The sequence below is a fragment of the Pungitius pungitius genome, chromosome 6 (genome assembly GCF_949316345.1).
Source record: "Pungitius pungitius chromosome 6, fPunPun2.1, whole genome shotgun sequence".
Taxonomy (NCBI): domain Eukaryota; kingdom Metazoa; phylum Chordata; class Actinopteri; order Perciformes; family Gasterosteidae; genus Pungitius; species Pungitius pungitius.
The window spans coordinates 14,684,744-14,708,817 of record NC_084905.1 but is presented as its reverse complement, the minus strand read 5'-3'; the positions used below and the strand labels follow the sequence as shown (position 1 = coordinate 14,708,817).

At 42.4% G+C, this 24,074-nt stretch overlaps 5 protein-coding genes across 5 annotated transcripts; 3 read left to right on the top strand and 2 right to left on the bottom strand.

Moving 5' to 3' along the window:
• Positions 1-79: 79 nt before the first annotated feature.
• LOC119196314 (ribonuclease P protein subunit p25-like) lies at positions 80-1,329 on the top strand. Its single transcript, XM_037451882.2, has one exon. It carries the CDS (start codon positions 345-347, stop codon positions 1,005-1,007), a length of 663 nt encoding a protein of 220 aa, XP_037307779.2. The 5' UTR covers positions 80-344; the 3' UTR covers positions 1,008-1,329.
• Positions 1,330-1,777: 448 nt separating this feature from the next.
• LOC119196625 (cytochrome c oxidase subunit 5A, mitochondrial-like) lies at positions 1,778-4,256 on the top strand. Its single transcript, XM_037452450.2, has 5 exons — positions 1,778-1,938; positions 2,882-2,998; positions 3,369-3,490; positions 3,584-3,705; positions 3,806-4,256. Exons 1-4 carry the CDS (start codon positions 1,866-1,868, stop codon positions 3,695-3,697), a joined length of 426 nt encoding a protein of 141 aa, XP_037308347.1. The 5' UTR covers positions 1,778-1,865; the 3' UTR covers positions 3,698-3,705; positions 3,806-4,256.
• Positions 4,257-5,243: 987 nt separating this feature from the next.
• On the top strand, positions 5,244-14,396 carry LOC119196728 (AT-rich interactive domain-containing protein 3B-like). Its single transcript, XM_037452684.2, has 9 exons — positions 5,244-5,767; positions 6,362-6,940; positions 10,473-10,547; positions 10,658-10,730; positions 11,376-11,559; positions 11,750-12,003; positions 12,271-12,561; positions 12,660-12,749; positions 13,103-14,396. Exons 1-9 carry the CDS (start codon positions 5,741-5,743, stop codon positions 13,240-13,242), a joined length of 1,713 nt encoding a protein of 570 aa, XP_037308581.2. The 5' UTR covers positions 5,244-5,740; the 3' UTR covers positions 13,243-14,396.
• Positions 14,397-18,171: 3,775 nt separating this feature from the next.
• On the bottom strand, positions 18,172-22,451 carry LOC119195534 (uncharacterized). Its single transcript, XM_037450515.2, has 10 exons — positions 22,368-22,451; positions 22,188-22,233; positions 22,019-22,088; positions 21,427-21,502; positions 21,245-21,327; positions 21,095-21,166; positions 20,436-20,543; positions 20,207-20,359; positions 19,410-19,470; positions 18,172-19,087 (listed from the first exon to the last, which is right to left on the bottom strand). The coding sequence occupies exons 5-10, from the start codon at positions 21,320-21,322 to the stop codon at positions 18,888-18,890; spliced, it is 672 nt and encodes a 223-aa protein (XP_037306412.2). The 5' UTR covers positions 21,323-21,327; positions 21,427-21,502; positions 22,019-22,088; positions 22,188-22,233; positions 22,368-22,451; the 3' UTR covers positions 18,172-18,887.
• Positions 22,452-22,465: 14 nt separating this feature from the next.
• On the bottom strand, positions 22,466-24,034 carry LOC134131250 (myosin-11-like). Its single transcript, XM_062563037.1, has 6 exons — positions 23,944-24,034; positions 23,712-23,825; positions 23,516-23,620; positions 23,289-23,420; positions 22,970-23,199; positions 22,466-22,869 (listed from the first exon to the last, which is right to left on the bottom strand). The coding sequence occupies exons 1-6, from the start codon at positions 24,004-24,006 to the stop codon at positions 22,572-22,574; spliced, it is 942 nt and encodes a 313-aa protein (XP_062419021.1). The 5' UTR covers positions 24,007-24,034; the 3' UTR covers positions 22,466-22,571.
• Positions 24,035-24,074: the final 40 nt, after the last annotated feature.

The following is a 24,074-nucleotide window of genomic DNA, read 5'->3' as shown; positions in this document are numbered from 1 at the left end:
CCACTCTACATGTCTCTCTCTGAGCCTCATATGTGTTGTTTGGCATCAGCTGTCCTCAGTGCTGAATGGAGCAAGGACGTCCTTTCCTTCACATCAATGGGATTAGAGGAAGAAATACCCTCTCCATTCTGCTGGCTGGTATCTCAGTGCTCAGAAGACAAAATGGAAATGCAAAGAGAGAGAAGATCAGGATAAATCACTTCTTTTTTTAATTCCACATCTGATCAGTTTGTAGTTTCTAAATGTATGAAAAGATACGTTTCTGATCTCGAGGGGGCTAAACAAAAACCTGAAGCTGACAGCTCAGTTTTCTTGCGCTGTTGTTCCCCCGGCTTTCTTCAACAATGACTGAACACAGGGGTCAGACGAACAGTTTAAATTCTACAAGCAGCACTATGATGGAGCTGCAGTCTACTTCGTTCGACCCTAACGTCCCCTCTACATCGTTGACTCCAAAAGTTGTCCAGAGCAACTTCAGGATAGTGAGCCGCACAGAGGACAGCGGTCCCTACCCGATCCCCGGCCTAGCAGAAGACTTCCTCCACATGCGAGTGAAAGAAGGAAGCAAGATCCGCAATCTGCTGCAGTTTGCATCGTCTCGCATGCAAGAGGAGGGGCGAGACAGCCGTGGGGCATCAATGAGGCAAGTGGTCTTCACTGGCTCGGGAAGAGGGGTCACCAAGACCATCACGTGTGTGGAGATTCTGAAACGTAGAGTGGGAGAACTCCACCAGGTGTCCAAGCTCTACTACAAGACCGTGAATGAGGTGTGGGAGAGTCCACAACAGGGAGCAGCGGGTGTTACCGTGCAGAGGACCGTTCCTGCTGTTTGCATTCTGCTCTCTAGAGAGCCTCTGGACCCCCAGGAGCCTGGATATCAACCCCCGCAGACCCTGAGTGTTTCCGCGGAGGATGCAGAGAGACGTCGAGGTCTGCTCAGGACGGCTCATAGTCCCTCCTCACAGCAGACAGCTAAGAGAGTCTGTCTGCATGACTCAAATGACTGAATGCTCTCCATGAACCTCTCCAGAACTTTCTCCACAAAAGTCTGGCTACAGCACGTAAAAGATTATTATCAATTATCAAGGCTTATGTATTATAACACTGGATTTGGCTACTGGTTTGCATAAATATTCTGGTTTCTACTTTTGGAGGATAATCATTCAATTTCATGTAAAGGACCACAATGTTTAGTTTGAGGATTTATTTTTATAATAATTCCGTCCCTTTTTACGGATATAACATCACTGCAATAAATGTACTGCATTTTAGTTTTGTCCTGTGCTGGAGAGTGTGTAGACATCATTCATTTGAATAAAATACCCAAAAGTGAACAGACACAACTATTTTACCTGCATTACAATTATTTTTTTGTTTTGTTTTTGAGGTTCAAAGCTGTCCTCCAAAACACGTCATCTTGTCAAAAAAAAAAAAACAGTACCTAACACAACAGGCGTTTGGACTCCTGTCTTATTTTCATCCTGCCATAATATGGGCAATATGTGATTTTGCTGTAGGCTCTTGTGTGTATGCTACTAACTATTGGGATCATAAGTAAGATAATCACAGCACATTTGATTCTAAAGTAAAATATAAGGCTCTGGCTACAGAACTTTTCACTGAAAATGATAATGTTTAAACTTGTTGATCCAATTTTTTATTCGGGGCATATCCTCCTAAATAACACCCTTAGAAAAATGTTCATAGGCATGGCACCTCATTGCAAACATACACATATATGATGACGCGCCGCAGTTTGCACATGCGCAGAACAAGCTCGCGTACGTGACGGTCTAGTCACCGAGAGCCAGCTTCCTCTTTCAAAATCTCACCGGTTCGTGTCGTGTAGCTGGCTACCCTACATCATGTTCAGCGCCGCCGTCCGACTCTCTGTCTCCGGTGTCCGGAGTTTAACCCGTACGCAACCGGGATGTAAAGGTATTTGTTCAAATCTTAATAAAACGGTGTTATTTGGTTTCTCCTGAAGCTGGCCGGGCGAAGTTGAAACGCAAACCCAGTGTGGCTGTCGGCACATTGCGATGCCTGCACGGCTAACGTTAGCTAGTATTAGCTTAGCTAATAGCTAACGTTAGCTAGTATTAGCTTAGCTAATAGCTAGCGGCTTAGCTAGTGTGGCTATCACGTACAATTGCACCCCCAACTGTTAAACGGGCGGACGTTTTAGTGAAAGGATGTAGGCTACTACTTACACTCATGAACCCGGAATGTGCGCGGTACTGACGGTGGCTCGGTGGAGCTCGTTGTGCCTTGTGTCCTTGCCATGACCCAGTTCACAGGCTCCCACTGGGGCCTGTCTTTCTACTGATGATGCTAACATACTAAACTAGGTTAGCTTAGTGTTCACCACTGCTACTGGTCGCCAATTTGCTCTATTAGATCAAGTTAATTTGGTACAAGAACACTGTAAAAGCGTACGTTTTTTCAGTAGCTAACGTTAGTTAAAGCTTTGCTCCACCATCTTTATCTGTCAGGGATGTTAGCTTCTGACGTTAGCTTTATTATTGGAAATACAGCTGAACGTTACGTAAATTAAATACTAACCTCAGTCGTCTGATTCCCACGTACTCCTCGGTATACATAATAACAGCCAAACCTTTTTGACATTAACTCCCTCCTTTCCAAGGTGAATTCCAGCAGGTTGGTGTTGTAGGTAACGTTATGTCATATAAAGACCTTGGAAATGACCCAGGTGACTTCCATTACTGGACAGCATTTGTCCTCCTTACCCACTTGACTCGCTGTAGACATCTCACCCGTAACCGTGTTTTTCCTTCTACGTTACCCAACACCAGCTGCCATTTTAAGTGCTGCATTCTCCTGCTGAATTGGTCGTCGGACTAAAAGTGTTTTCATCTTCCAGCTTTATTGGCCTCAAGGTGTTACTCTCATGGGAAGCAGGAGACCGATGAGGAGTTTGATGCCCGCTGGGTCACCTATTTCAACAAGCAAGACATTGACGCATGGGAGCTGAGAAAAGGTAAAGGTTTGTGGATGTCAGACGAGGAAACTCAAGGACTTGAAGACTCAATACAAACGTTCAGTTACCTTTTCTATTTAACAAGTAAAATGCTCTCAATTATGAATGTGAGATGCCGATCTGCCTGTAAATGGGATCTGTGCTGCCATTACGACTTTAGTCTCTTTAGTATTCCTTCATTTAAAGGTCTTCTAATTGATATTTACGAATGCGTCTCGGTTAAGTATACACTCCCAACAGCACTATATTTCTGCTGTTTACAACAAGTTGTGCAGTGTTTTGCGTTTCACCTTTGATAACGGTATCATCAAGGAAAGTATATACATTTTGAGTGTTCTCCCATTTAAAATATGTATTTCTTTTCCCACAGGGTGGAACACATTGATTGGTTACGATCTCGTACCCGAGCCAAAGATTCTCGAGGCAGCACTTAGAGCCTGTCGGAGGTTAGATGACCTGGCCAGCGCTGTTCGAATTTTGGAAGCTGTGAAGGTGAGAGAGGGCAACACCTCGTGAGCGTGGTTATATATTGCATTTTTGCTCGTTGTAAGTTAACGATTAATGGGTTGTTGCTGTTCACTTCAGGACAAAGCCGGCCCACATAAAGACATCTATCCATATCTGATCCAAGAGCTTAAGCCAACGTTGGAAGAGCTCAGCATCCCTACACCCGAAGAGCTGGGCATTGACAAAGTATAGATGAGAAGGTAATCGTATTCTCTGATCAGTCATGTATGTCACCCAAACATCAAGTTTGTCATTCGAGCGCAATCTAAAAGGAAATGTTATTTTATTTGTCTTTTTCAGACCAAATGGCGGTGAATATCCCCAGGACACGGAACCCTTTTACTCAACTGTTTGCCTCATAAAATGCGTGTGATATTTAATTTGGCCTTTATTAGGTTCTTTTGCTTGTAAAATATTGATGAACATGATAAAGGGAAGAATCTTTATTGAGTGTCGCAAGTATTTTGGGATATTTAAATGGTTTGAATCCTTTATTGAAGCAATACAACCAATTCATTTTAAGTTGCTAAAATGGAAAGCGTCACTTGTTTGGTTCTTGTCTTGCCGACTGTGTGTCTGAATATTCTTGAGGATCAGATTCTGCCACCAGGGAGCAGCGTTTTCACTTGAATGTACAAATCATTCGACTGTATTCAATTACATCTGTTTTCATTTCAGGGAGAATTTACATGCTTGTAAAATGAATGTGTTCAAATAATATTCAACACATAAATGGACTGTTGCCACAAGAGATACTAAGAATTTTTTTGAGCGTCAGGATAAAATATGTTGCAGGATTTCAAATGTAAGAAATTGTGACAGTAGGATCAGAAAGCTGATCCTATTGTATTAACAGTTGGCTCTACTATACTTACATTATTGGGGGATAAAATAAGCTACAACTATTCCAGGCTCAATGACGATTGTCAGCCTTCCATGGAACCACTGAAGCTTGAGGCGCCTGCGGAAGGAAGGGTCATGACTTGAGGTGCTGGTAAGCACTTTACCTCTTGGAAACAGGATGTTTAAGAGTCATAAAGTGTTGACTTATGATGATTAATTTGGCATTTAACAGGACAAATTATCTAAATTTTACCTGCTAATAGTACAAATATTTTACTATAAAGGCAATTCAAACTATCATGGGGCAATTATTTTCGCCCTCTATTTTGACTTTGTTGCAAGTAAAAAGAAACCATGAATGTGAAATCCTGTTAGATAACCAGGAAAATGAAACTGCCGATTGAATTAGTCAAAATCTTGCATCTGCTCCAACTATTGGAACACTTCAAATTGTACTTATTTGAGAGGAATGGGTTTGGTATGATCCACCCTTTTTTGAGGCCAGGAAACCATATTTGTCAGCTGGTGTTAAAAGAGCTTTGTGGTTTGTTTCTCATTTTAGGAAAAGTGTTTTGGTAAGGGCATAATGATGTGAATTGACATCAAAATGTATTATGTTCTTAACCTTTAATCAATCCAGTCATGTCGCTACCTTGGTGTTATATAGAGAGGTGTGTTGCCCAAGCAGAATTCCAGTATTGTTCAGAGTACAAAATTGAGACGTTCATTTCTCGTTAGAAGGCTTTGCCAGAGATGAGATGAAAATAGACCCTCCACAGGATGACCTCCCTCTGACGGCCTGCTTTGCGCACCTTTTGCTAAATGTTCCTAAGCCTGCCCCAAAGAGGAAGAGAAAAAGGGGATAATACATCCCTAACTAGGACTTTCCACGCTGGAGAACGTGACTCGCTTAGCAGTGGAAGTGTGCTGCGGCTTTAGAGGTCAGTCGCAAAGTGAGTGAAACAGCTGCGGACTAAAAATGTTTTTGTTGCAGTAGAGACCGCGTTATCTCAACGGCCATTCCAGTAGGATAAGACCAGTGGGTGGGCCGGCTACGTGAAGTGGGTGGGTATATTGGCCACGGAAATGCTCGGAAGAAAACCCACTTTACGAGCTTTACGCGCGGGGCGGGCCTTTCATTCATGCGAGTCGGGGGGTGTTTGCCACTCAGTCAAAGACAATCAAGAGATGTTTGAGATTCCGTGCGCAGGGACCACGGAGCCAAAGCGCGCAGCGGTCTCCCCCCTCCTCCAGTTCCACCTCCGATCCGGCTTCTAACGCACACTCGACCCGAGAAGAAGCTCTTTTCCCTTTGGAAAGGAAAACGGATCATGCAATGCGATTTATTTCGGCCGGAAGCAAGAAGGAGAAACTAGGACCGACCTGTTGACGATGATGGATTACTCCAAGGCGCAAATGGTGAGTGTCGACGGCTCTTTGGAAACGCTCCCACTCGCGTTTGTTACTGTAACAAAGCAAATGGCGATAAATCTGCCCGTTTTTCAGGACCATTTGACCTTCATCGATCGAGTTTCGCTTTATTTTTGAACTAGTTTAAGCGTTTTTCACGAGTATTAAGTGTAGGCCTTGTTTTTGCATATGCTGTTCTGTGGGGAAAATTTTTGTTTAAAAAACTTTGAAATGAGCTGACACTAATCCTCTCATATTTATGTAGTCTTAAACAAAGTTAGGATACAGAACTTTTTTTCTTATTCTACAACTAATATATTTTAGTATTTTATGTAATTATCGGCTCAAGTTTACAGCTTAATCCACCAATACTTTGTGGTTCAGACTTATTTTTAAAATTTCCTTTTACTCGCATTTAATATTTTTTACTATTCCAAAAGAAATATGTATGATTTTATTCAGCCAATATACTAAATATGTAAACACAACAAAGTTTTCTTAAATACTCTTTAGATAATGTCCTGCACTATAAATAGGCCAAGACACATTCTTTTCTCAACAGTTTGGTGGTATAAAAAGGTAAATAAATGTTTTTGACCGTAGTTGAGCTTATCCGAGGCGGCCACTTCAGTCGGGTGTCCACAGTCCAGTAATGCTGGGGTGAAGCTGGAGGCGGTGATGGAGCAGCTGCAGAGACAACATGGGGCCAAACTGGAGATGAACCTTCAAGAGAAACATCTTCTTCACGCCCAGCTCCTGTTTGCTCAACACGCTGCTGCAGCGAGGCCCTCGGACTCCCGGGTGGAAAGGACCTACCAAGCAGCTCACCAGGCTCTGAACGGCCGTGTCGGCAGAATGGATCCAGATGAGGAAGAAGATGAAGACTCTGATGAGGAGGAGCAGGAAATGGTAGAGCCCGAGGAGTACGAAGAGGGGGTAGGGGACGTAAGGGACGGGCCTCGCCAGCAAGTGAAGAAGCCTGGATTCCAGCAGGTTGTAGGCTTCCCTTTGACTCCCCACTCCACGGCTCACTCGTCCGCTGTGAAGCAAATGTCAGATTCTCCGCCTTCGGCCATAAAACAGGAGCAGGAGGAGAAGGCGCTTCTGTCTCCTGCAGGAAAACCCAACTTCACCTCCCCCAACGGCTCGGCTGATTGGGGCTATGATGAGCCTCTCAATAAAGTAAGTTTCCCCAATTGTCCCAATTAAAGCCATATAGTTTTTCTTTGCTGGATTGTTCAGCAATCATTTACAGTGATCACTTCCTCTCATAGAGATCCCGTTGTATAATCTTGTATCTATTATAGATAAATAACTCTTAACTATTTGAACATCTGTTTGCTGGTGCGTGTTCTAACTAGTTGATTCTTGACTTCTTCCTGCTGGGAGGTCAACCGTTGCCTGCTCTTCCTCCCGTCCTCTCACATGTGGGGTTAGGGAGTGTTTCCCATTGGCTAGGGGGGCCCAAACCCGATAGGGTTTAATTACTGACCGGGTCGTGGATGTCTCCTTCTTCTGCTGTGCTGCACCTCCTTTCTCACACTCTTGCAAACGGAGCGACGTGACCACTGGTTGAGCTAATTGGTCTTGGCTGTTGTCCAATCCTAACCGCTCAAAGCAGGCGGCTCAGGTCGGTCCGAATGAGAGCAGGGGATTAATGAAATGGCCTCAAGTGTGTATTTACGGACACGGTTTCCTTCAAGGGTTAACGGCTGTAAGGAATTGCCCCCTAACCTGCAAGTCTTTTCACTTCAACCCCTTTCCCATTGTATCAGACAGATCTACTTTTAAATGAGATGTGTTCGTATTCATGAGTGCTTTCGAGCTGATATGTTTGACTACTGACACAGGGTCAATTCAAAGATTTATTGTGTGTGTGTGTGTGTGTGTGTGTGTGTGTGTGTGTGTGTGTGTGTGTGTGTGTGTGTGTGTGTGTGTGTGTGTGTGTGCTTTTAAAACGGAACCACTTCAATACAAATTCAGATTAATGAGGCTTGTGGCCAGGAGGACAGCTGGGTTTGTGCCTCACCGTAAACGACAACCCATGGAGATGAAAGTTACTGGTTTTCTATATGAATTTTTCAAAAACGACTCGCTCTCTCAGAAACATCATTGCTGATTCATCTCAGGGGATTGCGTTGCATAATTTAGCTGTTGCTTGGCAACACTTAATGGGTGATTAATTTAACTGCGAGTGATCAATACATTATACGGCCAGAGAATTGCATTTCCTTTTGTCAAACCTGCACACGACAGCTAGAGTAGTGAACGTTTGTTCTGTTTTTAATCGAAGATGGGTTGTAAAAAGAAGGTAACCGTGTATTACACGGTTTGAAAAAGGTCTTCTTGGAAGTTGAGATGATTGCATAGATTTACTGTTGTTATTTCGTTGGCATCCTACTATCGTCCCTCTCTTACTTGTTTAGCTTTTCCTTTCAGTAATTTAATTAAACAAACATCTCTAGAGCATGTGGCCTCACCCTGACGGCAGACATTGTTCAGTCACTGTCCACCCTTAATTGTCTCATGGCCCCTGTTTGCTCGGAGTCCCAGTTCCCAGAACAGCACGCTTTATCTGGTTGATTAGAGGCCTGATCATTTGATTTGGATTAATCATTTGATGTGTTTATACTGCAGCTGTGCTGGTTTAGCTGAATATTTTAATACAGCTCATTAAAAAGGCAGTATCTGTTCACTAAATTACCTAAAAGTAAATCCCTTTGTTTTTGTTTCTTATCTTGACTGCCTGACTTTATTCACTTAGATATATTGACCAGATCATTTGAAATGTATAAAACCATTAAAAATTCAAATCCAACCTTTTTTAACAAAACAAAGGAAACCTTTTCCTGACCTACATGCTGAATACTATCAGGATTCCCAGGGCAGAATGAAAAATGTGTGAGCAATTAACTGAGAGCTCTTTGTTAATAGAGCCGCAGTAGGTCCCACTCGCTCATCAATAAGAGGGGGGGGAAGGGTTTTATTTCCATTTCATGGTGAAAAGACTGGGATGTTTATCTACCTTCCCATCAATAAGCTCTCTGCTGGGGGAGTAGAAGTCCTTTATCAGACGTTTCTAAGCTGAAGCCATTAGATGTGTCAACAGCTGTGCCACCACAGAGGCAGTGGTGTGTGTAAAAGGGATACAAACCGTTCTATTTTGTAGAAGTAGTTTAACAACTGAACAAAACCCTGGGTCCCTCCTACAGGTTTTACTTCCAGAAAACAGAGTTTTAGAAGATGTTGCGGTTTAGAAACAAACAATCGGCTAAAGGTATTAAAAGTACAGTAAAGGATTGAAAGAATTGGCTAAGCATTGTGGATCAAGTGTTGCTTTGTAATGGTTTCGAATGCATTGAAATGATCTCTGATGCTTCTAAGCAGAACCTCTGCGTTATCATTTGATGTCGTTTTGTGAGTCAGCGTTTGCAGCTTGAATGGTGTTTTTACTGTAAACCAGAGGAGAGTCACATCCGGACTTGAAAAAACAAGTCGTTAGTTCTCATGCGTTTTGTAGTGTGAAATGTGATGGGTGTTATTAGTATAAGCCCCAGGTGAGATCAGTTGCCACAACACGCGTTTAGTTAATGTGATTTATGGACAAAGTGATGCACTTAAATGCCTTTTAACAAGTAATGTTGTTTGAAGGGCACACAAAAACAGTATTGTGTATGTTTATACAACCCAAGGTTGACAACTGAAGCATTTGATCCTGTCACATACAAAAACACATTTTGTTTTGGATAATACACATGCTTGTTTTAATCTCAAACATATTCACAAAGCGCTGGTCCATACAGACGCAGGAAACAGTGAGGGTTTAATGAGCTGCGACGCGATCACCATATTCCTTCCTTCATTTGAATGATTTGTAACGCCTGTTTGGAGCAAGAATATAAAAGACAATGATTGAATTGTAATGAAGGACCATTCATAAGAATGTTCTATCAACCACGTGTTATTTTCCCACTTGCATCAGTCTCTGGGACAATAACTGCTCAGCAGGCTTTAGCACGCAGGCTGCTCTCCACTCCCTTTTAGTGAAGGGGGAGGTGAGGAATGTCCCATTAAACTATCTAACGAGAGTCCATGGCATTAATACCTTTTAAAAAAAAAAAGTTTCTGATAACAACCTCTGTTTATGGTGACACTATAAAAATAGTTTAATGCATAGAGAAAATAAAAATCACAAAATCAGTAAAGACATAAAAATGAGCGAACAAATCACCAGGCATGCGGTAAACAATATATATTTACTGTAAAGTTTGTTATATGGGAAGTGACACAGAAGTGTTATTAGTAGCTACAAAGTCAGCGATGTGAACCACCTTTACACCACTAGACAAAAACCCACTCAACGTCTTTTGTTTTTGTTTTATTGGGAAAGGTTACATTGGCATTAATTCCCTGCAGTCGTCACAGACTTATCGTCTCCAGCAGCGATGGAAACATGAGATCCAGTTGGTCAAGCTAGTTTTTCTCCATTTCTGGCACAAGAAATATGACATACATACGTTTTAAAATGCTCTCCTCAAGGCCATAAGTGTGTGTGTGTGTGTGTGTGGACTATGATACCATTTTACCTCCATATATTCCGTCTGAAATAAGCGAGCCCCTTACGGAAAACTGTGTTTGCATCATACAATGAACATGCAGGACAATCCAGTGGACAACGGATGACTAATGTTTCTTGCGATGCCTATGTTTTCAGAGAGGAAATGGCATGTGGGCGGAGGAAAATGAAGGCGGAAAAATAAGAGGAGAACCATCCAGGGACTTTGCCAAGGTAACGAGGTTTAGAAGATGCATGCAAATGGGAAAAAAATGACTGAAATGACCTCAGAAGTAGAACAGAAATTAGCTGGTTGCTCATGGGTTTTTTGTCGTTGTTTACAGCTATATGAACTGGATCATGACCCACAACGGAAGGAGTTCCTTGATGACCTCTTTGTCTTTATGCAGAAACGAGGTAAAATTCGGCGAGTTGGAGCCTTCGTTTATGTTTTTGTGAGGAGCTATGAGGCACTTTTTTCTGCAAGTGAATGGAACAACACGCTTTTAATAATATAAAAAATAAACACTTTTCAAATACCATGTACAACTGACGGATTTGATTATTAATTCGTCAACAGATCTCCTCATTGTTCTAACTAATGTTGTGGTAATGGAACAGGTTTGTCTGTGACACAGGTTCATCTTAAGCTCAAATGAATCTTGGTTCTACAATTTGCTTTTAGCCTCCTTGCTTAATTGGCTTTCCGTCGGGTCAGGATTGCACGGGTTAGCTGTTAACCCCGTGATTGGCAGCCCCTGCTGTCTCTATCTAAGATGCCCCCCCCCCCCCGCTCCCAAATCAATGTAGCAACAGAGCTGCTGTGGAATGGTCCCCACCCCCACCCATCTGAAATAAGCTCCATTAGAGAAGTCTATCCACACAGATTATACATGCTAAGCCATATTATCTAACATTAACCTTAGACCCTAAGGTGTGTAAATCAGACTATGTTGTTTTCCTTTGTCCTCCGTAGTTGAGGCCAATTTCTCAGTAGAATCCAAAGACAATGAACTCGTCTCATTGGGTTTAAAGGACGACTGTCTCCTCTTATTCCTTCAGGAACTCCTGTGAACCGCATCCCCATCATGGCAAAGCAGGTGCTGGACCTGTACATGCTTTATAAACTTGTGACAGAGAAGGGAGGCCTGGTGGAGGTGATCAACAAGAAGATTTGGAGGGAGATCACCAGAGGTCTGAACCTCCCCACATCCATCACCAGCGCAGCCTTCACCCTCCGCACCCAGTACGTGTCTTTCCCATGCGTATCATATATAAATATATATATTTTTTTTTGGGGGGGGGGGGGTTTAGTAATATCTTGAGAAATTATTATATTAATGTCTTTCAATGAAAGAGAATACTACCTCATGAATGAATTGATTTTTTTGAGTTATTTTTATTTTAATAGAACAATTTGGGAACCTTTTGTGCAGGTATATGAAGTACCTTTACCCGTTTGAGTGCGAGAAGAAGGGTCTGAGTTCTCCAGGAGAGCTGCAGGCCGCCATCGACAGCAACCGCCGGGAAGGTCGCCGTCCCAGCTACACCAACACTTTATACCGCTACTCGCCCTCCCCCAGCTCCGCGTCACTGGGCCTCCTCTCTTCACCCACCGTGCAAACCCCCCCGACCGGACACACCGGCCTGAGTACATCCGCCCCCTCACATCTCTCAAAGAGAAACGCAGGTACGGTTTGACACATTTATGCTGCGTTTCCACCTCTTACTTTGTCTCAAAGAAGGCCTGTTGGTACTTTGATCACCATCAAAAATATGAAATAAACAGTCCGCATTATAGCGATCTATCTGAAGCCTCCTACTCGGTCATTCAATGTGTTTTTATTATATTTTTTTCAGTATTAATGCAGGTATCTTAGAAAGGTTTTGATTTTCCTCTCATTTTTCTCCACGTTTTAAAATAATCTTAACAATCACTGTTTTTCTAATTGACCAGATGAGATGTCAACCCCTGTGTTGCCCGGCCGACCGCCCGGCGCTCTCACCCTGGGGCAGCAGCAGCAGCAGCTGGCACAGGCTGTGACGTTGGAGCAGTTCAGAGAGCGGCTGGAGAGAGGCGCTCCAGGAGCGGCAGCACCTGGAGGAGCTGCCGCCAGCGGTCCGGAGAAGAAAATGATGCGGATGGCGGAGGAGCAGCAGCGCCTCATGCAGCAGGCTCTCCAACAGAACCTCCTGGCCTTGGCGTCTCAGTTCAACCCCGTGAACCTCAAACTGAACAACAGACACGGTAAGCGGTCGTCGCTGTAATGACGCGCGGCCTGTCGTCACATGAGGTGACTTTGGTCCATAACAGTACATAACTTCCATTTTCTTTTTGTCCCACAGAGAGCAAACAGGATTTGTCTCAGAGTGTCTCCACTAGTGGAGCAGCAAGTATCAGTGTGTCTGTGGAGGTCAATGGCACCGTTTACTCAGGTGAGGAGCGTATTAACTGTTCAACCTTTGTTTGTTTTTAAAATAACCAAATGATATCATTTAGTTTGATTCATTTAATGATGTCTTCATAATTTAAAATTAAGCCAAACCCAAGTCTTTGGGGATGTGAGACTGCACATGTACACACTGCACATCATTTCATAATAGAAACTTGGTTTACTCTGATAGTTCTTAGATTCTCTTCTTTATTGTTTATCTCTTCTTTATTCCTTAGGATATATGATTCTTAATGCATTCAAATTCCACCTAGCACTAGACATGCAATGTGTTCCAACAACATGCTGGTTTTGCTTGTTTTAACTTAATTCTTCTGTCTGATCTCTGTATTGCAGGAATGCTGTTTGCTCAGAGGTCAGCTGCTCCTATGGGGTCACAGAACGTAACTATGGCAGGAACGAATGGTTTCAGTGCCATGTCGTCCTCGCACAGTCCCTCATCTTCATCTTCTTCCTCCTCCAAGGGACCACATTAAGCCTCACTGGTCTTTAAATCTGTCCATAGCTTAATGAATTATACATTTGCAATATGCATACTTCTCTGGTCAGGCATGAATTGTTTAAACTATACTGCTTTTTACTTGTACACCTGTAGTTGTACTTGTCGACCCCCGGTTTGTTCACTCAAGCAGTGCAGTCTTTTTGTGAAACTTGGAATGAAATCTAAAATGAGTATTTCCATTTTGGTTGATTTAATGTGCTTCATATGAGATTTGTCATGGGGACAGGGCTGACCGGCGTGCACATTAACCATAATTTAAATTCAGATCATAGTGACCGTGGTGCCTCTTAGAAGCTTTTCTGTTTTAGAATGTGGCATTCATGTCTAAAGGGCTTCACAAGGTTTGTTCAGAAGTGTCTTTAGCACCTTGTTGAGTGTCCGATGCATTTATAGCTAATTATAATACAGTTTTGTAGCTGGCTTTTCCCATGTAGAACAGTGTGGTCACAAAAAGTGCAGCTAAAGAAGACCAAAAAAGCTTCGGCTCAATGTTATAGGTCCGGTCTAACTATTTTTTTGAAGCTGTTTTGTACCTTTGTAACCTCATAGTTTATTATTTTTCATAGCAGCTTTAAGGGATTTCCTTAAGCAATTTGCAGTTTGGTTGAAATGTTGTATGTACTGTATTGTGTTTTCATTTAACTCTTATTTAATCATTTGGCTCAGCCTTAAAATTTGCTGGGAATTATGGGTAAGGTGGAAGTAATTCAACATTTACCTGAATTAACTTCTCATGTTGGTAAGTATCTCTGGATTTATTCTGGACTCAGGAATGTACTCTGGACTTGTCATTGTTAAACTGTATCTCATCATGTATTGCAATCCTGTATTTGCATAAACAAAGAGAATGTATCAACCTCAAGCTTTTGACAAGTGAACACTGAAACAGTTCTACCTCACTCTTCTAGAGAAATATGCAATACTTGTTGGAGCTTGTGGTGGATAAGCCATCTGCTGAAATATACCGTATGTGGACAATCAAGTAGACATATCAATCATGCAGACACATGTCACTGTGAACTTCAAATCAAGATTATGTTAAGCTCTGTTTGGGTCTTTGAATACTGTAGGTCTTTGAATACTGTATCTCTTGGACATGTGGTCATGAGGAATAAAATCATATTTGGGTGCTGTAGAAAGACTTTTTTTTTTTCTTCAGGAATAAACTTTAACACTTGTTTAACATTTAATTGTGACTTCCCAAATCCTGGCTTACATATAACAATGCTCGTGGCAGAATATAACAGTCATTTATTCAGGTTCACGTCTACTTTTAATTTAAATCTGCTTTATATTTTCAATCTTTATTGCATGTTTCACTTCAGTGGATTTATTTGGCAGCCGCAGTCTCGACACATTATCTTCACATGGAAACACATGATCGTTTTATAATATATATCATGCATTGCTAATTTGATGCATCTTAACCAGCTATAACACATCAATAGTATAGCGCTCACTTTTACTTTGGACATTTTAAGTTATTTTCGCTTATACCAATGCCCTCTTGTGTCATTTTCACGACTGTCTGGTAATGCAGTATTTTTCTATGGCATAGCCATCTAAAAACTCCTTGCTTCATTGCTGAAGTAGAAAAAATGTACATTCTTTTAACGAGTGGCCAGACGAGGATAGTATTGCCTCTGTAAAATTAACTTTTAACTATGAAACAGTCTTTTTATTTAGTTTGTTGGCAGTACCGCCGTCATTTTCCTCCGCCCATGTGCCATGGCGGATCCAGATGAGCAAAGATGAAAGTTCCTCACAGTAGCTGTAATATCTGTAATGAAGAGACAGAACACTTGACAAATTAAGAATAATAATTAATTTCTTTAAAAATGTCTTTTTGAAAGAATTTTTATTGTCATTTAAATAGTAGTAGTAATACCTAATTATGACCCCGCTGACACCGCAAATGAGTAATTGTGTTTTTCACAATATGGCAAATGTGACACTTGACATTAGACAAGGTTAAAAAAGTGAAGTAGAAACACATTGTGTGTGTGTGAAAGAGGAAACACAGAAAGAGTCCATATCCAGAGTCAGTTCTTGAACTTTGCAACAGACTGACGTGACAGAGGTAATACTAATGGAGATAAGAGATCATAGGTCAGTGGAAGCGGGCGGGGCATGTGTTTGAGGATTTACTGCTAGGACAGTTAATCTATAGTGAGACTGCTGCATTGACATCTGGAGGCACTGTAGAAAAAAAAGATGATTCAGAAACAATTTAGCGGTATTAGTAGATAATGTCTCCGCCCACAGTCCCCGCCCGCCAGGGAGAAAATAACACCGGTCAAATCACTCTGCAGATGAGATCACTGTACCAGGTCGAAGACGGGAAGAAACTCTATGCAAGCAGGGACACCAGGAGGTTTCCTTCTCAATTTTGAGGCATGAAAGACATGGCAGGTGTTTTTGCACATCTGTGACTTTTGCACTCAAAACAATGGCGCGGAATTACTCACGAGAGGAGATATCTCCAACACTGAAAGCCAGATTATGTTTTTTTGAGTCAAACTAATTATCTTCTCCACCGGGGACCTCTGGGTTTACCTCCGTCAAACCTTCAGCAGACTGTTGGAACTATGCCTTACCACGATGAGGAGTACCCGGGTCAGCCTCTGTGGCAGTCCGTGCTGCTCTTCTGCTGTAAGGGTATGATTGAGGCCATCATGGTCATACTCTTCTTCTGGCTTCTGGTGCAGGTCCTTTTCACCAAACAACTAGAAGGTATGCTCTTTTTTTTATTTAATGTGATGCGATGTTTGTTTTCACCTCACATATTGGGACGTGATATGAACAATTAGGTCAATGCATTCAGAGAAATTAGGTGATATTATATATATATATTCTGTGTCATGTAATCAAGATAAGCAGATTCTAAATTGCTGTTATTATTCTCGTTTGTGTCTACAGTTCACCTCCAAATTCTTCTTCTGGTTGGCCTGATAGTATTTTGTCTGTGTTTGGTCCTGGGATGTATTCTGTGCTGCAGGACGAGTAGGATTTGTGCAGTGCGAGACAAAGACCCTGTGACATCAGCACCAGCTCACGCTGAACCTGTGACCTTTGCCCAGATCCCGCCTCCCTCGGCATCGATGACAGCGTCCGCGCAGCAACACGGGGAACAGGATGGCGACATAGTGGAGTACCCCTCCACTTTCACCAGCCCAACCCCTTCGGAGAGGGAATTTGCCTCTCTGTCTTTTCCTAAACGAGCTCGAGCTGGTTCTGAACAGAAGGAGCTTCCAAAGTCCTATTTCTCCCCGCGCCGCCTCAGCACCCCACCGCTAATATCCCCTCTATATAAACCCATTCATCACAGTCACGCTTCCCTGCCTTCATTTCCCAAACTGGGTCTGATGTCCAAAACGTACAAGGCTCTGCAGAAGCGCTGCTTGGTGGCGGGAGATAAACTATCTTACAATGAACACAGCAGGCTCACCAGCCCCAGCTCTGTCTTTGCTTCTTCGCCCGAGGAACCAATCCCGCTGGCTCCGCTGAGCTATGGCTCCGGTGCCAGCTGCCAAATGCCAGTATCATCAAAACCCTGCCTCCACTTTACGATGGCCTTCTCCCCGGAGCAGCAGGCGCTGGCAGTGACTGTCCTGAACCTCACTGGGACGAGCCACAGGCTGCAGGAGGCGTCCGTGCTGGGCAGTCTGCCGCCCCTGTACCCCTGTCTCGTACAGGCCTGCGCCCAAAGCGGCCCGAGTCCCGAGAGCCGCGGCCTGGTGCTGCTGCTGAGGGTGAGCTCCGTGATGGAGCTGCAGAAGTGTGATCTGAGAATAGAAGTACACGCGAGAGACACTGCGCTGGGTGAACTGGAGGTGGAATGCGGGGGGAGAGACTGGAGAGCAGAGCATCCATTCCACCTGACGAAAGAGCTAAACACAAAGAAGTGGAAGCTAAAAAAGGGATCGAGGTATTAAAGTAACATAGGTGAGCAAGTGTTGACCTCATCTTTAGCATGGAAATCAACCTGTTGCAAGGCCTACTTTTATATTGTTTTGCTTGTATTTCTGTTTCTGAGTGTTGAACATGTGGTCTCTGTGGTCAATTAAATCTTTTGTTTTTCCCCTTTGATGATTTATGTGATTTTTGTACACTGCAAGCCACATGCTTCATTTGCTGCTCATTGAGTCCTTTCCTCTCTGCTCTTTAACTGCAGAGTCTGATCTCAGAGCATGCACTGATGTTTAAGGGGCTTAAGCTGTCCTCCACAGATCTTTATTTTGCTTCAGTGCCAGCCACTGGCCCATCGCATCAAAGTCGAGGTCCTCAGAGCATATTACTTAGTCCACCTTGTCCACTCATCGGCAGCAACTGGCAAGGACAGCGTTTAACGTCACTTGAGTTAGAAAAAACGCTTATTTGATTTGGGGATCTCGTAGGGTCATCATGCTATAGCGGCATTATGCAAGCATGCGTGGGCCAAGTTTTGCCTCCGGAGCAGAGGTAAAGTAATTCCCTATGTTCGCTTTTATTGTTTGGGGAATTAAATGACGTATTACAGAACTCGAATGCAGCAGGAGATCATCCCTTTTTGAATGACATTTTCATTTAATCCCGCACTATTCACAATCCTCTGGAGAAAAAAAATTCAATCTCCTCTGGATCTCTGTTCTGACAGATCTAATCTTTGTTTGCATTAGCGTGTCAAGGCATTACTTTTATTGCAGACAACATGTCCTGTCTAAAAAGCCATTTGATTTTACGCTATCTGTTTCATGTACATAAAGTCTCATGAGTGGGACATGGATAATCTCTTTTTCTTTTGTTTTCAGCAAAGTGACTTTCTATGCCCAAATAAGGACAACATGGATTTGATACTTATGTTACTGTGTGAAATACTTCTGTCCTTTTTGACCCTCCTCCGGGAGAAATCAATCATCTTCCCCTCAGGCTTGAGTTTATAATTGTGCAGGTCAAGATTGCAATCACATCTTAACATGCATTTAGATCAATAACTGTATTTCTTTGCAATCCTGCTTGCAATTTTCCCATTCCTACTTAAATGTAGGTCCCTTCAGAAGGCAAAGGTCTTCGTCCAGTCCTAATCGGAGGTGAGGGTGCGATGCAGGACGTGCTGACTGGAGGGTGAAGCGTGAGTAAAAACTTTACAATTTTGTGATTCCATGAGCGACATGGACATGACGACAATTGAACTGATCTTTATCAATAATTCCTGAATGGTCTGTCTACTACGCAGCCTTTGTAACTAAAATACACTTTGTCATTAATTACAAAAGAGAAAGTAAAAAAAAATAGGCATGTACTTATTTTGATGTGAAATATAGGTTCCTTGAATTTTGGGGTTAAGCAACCCACCTTGTACGACCAAAACATACACATTCTCTCATGTGCATCTGTAATGATTTCCATGTCACATCATATAGAACCGTATCACATCATACAAATAACCATTGGCCTAACAAAGCTTGGTGGCTTTTATTACAACCTGTATCATAGGTATAAGCAATCACCAAGTTAAAATTGTTGAAGTAAAGTTCTTAAAATACATTTTAAGCGCCCTGTAGACGCTAGTCTATAATTTCATTGCACTTTATAGTATACAGCAATGTTTAACCCATGCAGGAGTCTTAACAAAACCCATTATTTTCCCTTTCCCTCCACTTCATCTTCATCAGGGCTTGATATATCCACAGGCTCAGCCAGGAATATTCCGTCAGGAAGGAAGGTCGGGAGTCTTTCCTGATGCACGTCAATCTCATCTGAGCAGCTGCACGTCTTGTCTGACAGTTTCTTTGCAGCAGGGGGGAAGTCCTCAAAAGGTTGATTGTGCGTTAGTGTGGCTAAATCAGGAGAAATTAAGGGAAAATTAAATACAAAAATTAGAATTTCAAATCGTCGTATCAATTCTGTATTTTTAGACAGAAGCCTAACAGAAGTGCAGAAGTTGGAAGGCCGTGGAAAGAAGAAGAGAAATGAATTAAGATCAGGCACCTATCCACCATTAAATTAGCTGGTTAATCTGACAATGTGCTCCATATTATTTAGTCAATTTAGTTATTTGTGGATATGTCCCTGTCTGAGAATAAGAAATGACTCCATACCATAAACATGGCACAGATTACAGCACAAATAATTATTACACTGATTTATGTTTAACATCACCTTGCAGAAGATTCTCATTTTTTGCCTTCAGATTGCAGATATTCTCACTCAAAGATGATATCTGACAGAGGAGAGAACGGTTTCAGTGTGATAAGACCCCTGGTATGATGTATAATCAATTTCCTTTTTGTCGATGGAAGATGATTAAATGGTACAACTTGCTGTTTTACATTTAGCCCTTGATCGTTTGGCCCACAGTCTGAAATATTTGACATTTTATTCCGTTCGCACTAAATAACATTCAGACTTTTAAATGGCTTCCATACAGTTCATCACATTGAGTCTGGATGTGAATGACTTGTTTTCACGTATGATCTCATATACGAGACAGTGACATACTGTGACTCTTCCCTATCCTCTTTTCTCTCTGAGATGTGACCGGTTCACTCCTCAGCTTTCAATCTGATTATTTAGAGCAGGAAGAGTCATATGTGAGATTATTGCATGTTCACATGAGTGGTTTTGCAGGCAGGCTCCCTGTCTGCTGTTTGCTATTTGATTGAAGCAAAAGCTGCTAAGTGAACCCTGTGTGTGTGTGTGTGTGTGTGTGTGTGTGTGTGTGTGTAGTGAAGGAATGTGCGGGTAGGTCTGCTAATTTGTTTATTTAATCTGTGTACTGCGGTTTTGCCATCAATGATATAAATTTGCATCAGTCTATAATACGTTTATGGAACATGCAGAGAGGCAAATACATATCTCTTGGCTGGTTTTTAAGGTGATTCAGTTCCGGCATTTTAAAAGCCTTTTTAGACTAAATGTTACCATTCACCTTGGTGTCATTTTAAGCTTTTTTTAACCTGTACGCTCTGATTGTGGAAGTCATCCTCGGCATGAGCCTCTGGTTCCTGTTTTCCCTCCTCCCCTGTCGGCCAGTCACTGCCCTCCTCGTCCTCCTCAAACACTGGCATCAAACCGGGGCTCTGCTGCCAGATCCTCCTGTCCATTGGATTCTGAATACAAAAAGTAAAACAAGATCTTTCTGCATATATTCAGATTAGTCAATAATTTTTTTTTTTTTAAACTTACAACTTTAGACGTGTGGGACCAGTCTTGAGGAGAGGAGGCTCCGGTCTGACTTACTGGTGATCCAACTTCTTTTCCTTTCTTTCCTTGCTCTCTGAACAGACTCTTTAACTACATATACATTAAGATACAAAACATTGCTTTTGAGAGGCATTTACAACAGATATAAATCAACTTTACAGGACTTTACTGAGGCACAAATGTGTATTGAGCTAAATACTGTGAACATGCTCACAAAGACAGTGCCAATATGGGGATGTTTACTTTTACCACCCTCTTAGTTTAATGTGTAGACAAAATAAAATCAAAACTAGCGGTACCAAAAGCATCAAAATATGTTTAAGTATCAAAAGTAAAAGTTGGCATTAAGTGGGATGGGAAAGTTCAGAAAATGATATATTATAGTATTTCTAATAATTAAAGCACTTATTTGATCAGGTGGTAAAGGAGGGGATTTGATTTACTTCTGGGTTGCAGCAAAATCATCAACTTAGACTCAAACAACATCTTAGATTAATTTGGATTACAAAAATTGCATAAATTATCTATCAAATCAATTAGTTATTCCGATACTTCAATCCAAAGCAAAGTTCCATTTCCCTCCATAGAGCTGCTGTGTTCTAATAAAACGTGTCATCGTGTTAGCATCAAGCAGTAAACACCTGTTCAGTGACCATCCTCCGCTGCTGGTCCGTCTTCTTCCTGCCTTCCACAGACGCCTCCTCGCCTTTAACCTGTGGACGAGTCATCGATCATGTTCATCAGCAGTGGAGGAGGCCATCTTTAGAGCGGTTGATCTCACAAACGTTTACCGGGTGAAGCTGCTCCAGTGTTTGCAGCTTCTGGACTGCGGGAGTTTCCTGCTGCTGCAGCTGGTTCGTCCTTTTCATGCTCCCTGAAAACAGGTGGAGGAGAAAGGTCTCTGAGCTGAACCATGTGAGGAATAAAATCAGCCCACTAGCTTCAATTTCTTTTTTCAAAAGCTGGGTCAAACCTTCCAGCTGGGCCCTCAATGAGTCAGTGGTGGAGACGTTAGCTTGGCCCCCATCATCTTGTTCATCTTCAGAGTGCTTTTTTTAAATGAGCATTCATGGGGAAAATACATGATAAAGAGAGAAGAGTGCTGGTTAATCCCACATTCACCTGCTAGGTCACAACACAGAAATCAGTGAGATTGCTTGTTTTGGGTGTACAGTGACTGTACATTGAGAGTAGACATTTTGAGTTTAGCCCCATTTTTTCCCCACCTCTCTCAGTCTTTCTAGATGCTTCAAAGCTTCTTCAACGAAAACCTGTCCACATTCACCTCTTTTTCTTTAAAACAACTAGTAATTGGTCCGATTTTCAAAGAGCCCTCACTTACTCGTCTGTTGCTTCTCTTCTTTCTTTTGGCTTCAGCCTTTGTGCCTCACTGCTTTGTATTCATACCTATTAATCATTTAAGTTTACTGTCAATACTCCATGCACAAACTATTACACCCACCCGCCTCCCACTCAGCCCCCCACCAACACCACCACGACCACACACACACACACCTTAACATTAGGTTCAAATTGAGGTCAGGGAGAAAGGAACATTGTGTTACCTGAGGGGCTTTGTTTTGGCTGCTGTGGGAGTCTGATGGCGGCTCCCATAACAAAAGGGATTGTGATAAGCTGATGAATTGTACACGATGAAGAGAAAGACCAATTTCATTTGGAGCCTTTTGCTGATGGTGCATTTTAAAAATGAAAGTCTCTGCAAAATCCACTCACACTGTCTGCGTCGCTGTGTCCTCGGTTCGCGAAGGGGCTTCAGCGCCTGCAAACACAAGGTCACAGCACTTCACCTCCTCCTTGTGGTTGAGAGTAAGAAGACACGTGCCGTGCTTCAGGGGTTACTTGTTGAGAATGTTTGCAGGTGCCACAGCCTGCTAAAGAAATCCGTTGCTTTACCTTTATCTTTATATCTGTGAAGCAGAGCCTGACTCCTGCTCCTCTCCAGCTCCCGTTTGCATGCTTCGAGCTCAAACTTTAAAAGTGAGTGAGTAAAAAAACATATTGTTAAAAAAAAACGTTTGCCAGATGTGGAAGCTTCCGCTTGTAGCTGTGAGTAGATTTGTTTAATTTTTTAACCTAGATTGGTGTGAATAAACTGATTTAGAGTAAAGTCCTTTTCAAAGGACGTCTTACTTTACTCCTGGAGTTGTTCCTTTTGTGTTCCTCTAGCTCTTCCTGTGTGGACTGCAGTGTCAAAGCCGCATTTTGCCATTTCTCTGCCCAGTGTGAGGCCGTCGCTTTTAGCTCCTCGCTGCTCTGGACTCTCACTGCATCTTGTTTCCGATGTTCTTCCTCTTGCAGGTGTAGCCTCTCTCTCATCTCGTGGACCTCAGCCTCCAAACGCTGGCACTGATCCTGAAGTGTCTGTTTCTCTAATTCCAAAACTCCCACAGATTTCCTGGATTATTTTTCCATTTCAGAAAAGACAAGGTCATTTCACGACACAATAATACGTGTTTCTTTAAATATTGAAGAATGGCGCTCGTTCAACATCACACCTGAGGCGGTGGCCCTTTTCTTTCATCTTCTCTAACTCATCAGGTCCCGCTTCATTCATTTGAATCAACAGTTCTTCTTTTTCCCTGATCAGCTGAGATCGTTCAGCCTCCACAGCTGTGATCTGTTTGGAGCTGGTAACCCTCTCTGCCGTTGCCTCCCGTAGCTGAGACTGAGATGTTTGCAGTTCCTGCTTAATCATTTCTAGCTCACGTGTCAGCTTTTCATTTGCCTGGCGTTAAGACACAACAGGGATCCTTTAACAAAGCATTCTGAAAAATTGACATTTTTACAGAAATATGTCTACTTCAAGCTTTTAACCTCTGCGAGAGCCTTGTTTTCACCCTCGATCACAACAGCTTCCTGATCCCGTTGGTTATTGTTAGGCAAAGGGTCACAACCCTCTGAACTCGGTTGGTCCGCCTGCAGCTGCAACTCCAGATCTGCCTTCTCCTAGACGTGCAAAAATAAGCCAGCGGTGTGGCCAACAAATTACATTTTTTAACTTAGACACGTAAGTGCCTGTAGTTGAAGATTATTTAACATACCTTGATAAAGTAATCTTTGTCAGACAGAGCCTCTGTCAGCTTGGCCTTTAGTTCTTTTATATTATCCTCCAGTTTAAGCACATGAGTCGACAAGATGGCTTTATCCTGAGTGAAAATACAATTTCCAATTACAATTACAGCATTTTAAATGTATCTGTCGGATAAAGAAGTACTGATTGAGAGACAGGAGACCGACCAGGCACGCTTGACTGATCTTGTTGTTAGCTTCACTCAGTTCTTCTTCCATGTCACAGTGATTCTGTAGTTGTCGATTCATCTCCTCTATTTGATTCATCAGCATTTTTCGTGTCTAAAGACACAGAAACAAAACCACAGTGCAATAACGTGTGAGATTGAAACAAAAGGATGGCAGCACAACAGACAACTGCAGTGAAACTTTTGGATTTTGTCTTGAGTTTTTGGAGGACCTGGTTTTGTTCTTCTTCTTGTGTCTTTGACTTGGCCTCAGCGTCTCTCAGAGCCTCTCTCATCTTGCACAGCTCTGTGTCAACCTTCTGCCTCTCCGGAATTTAGGTGTAAATGCAGTGTTTGCCAAACA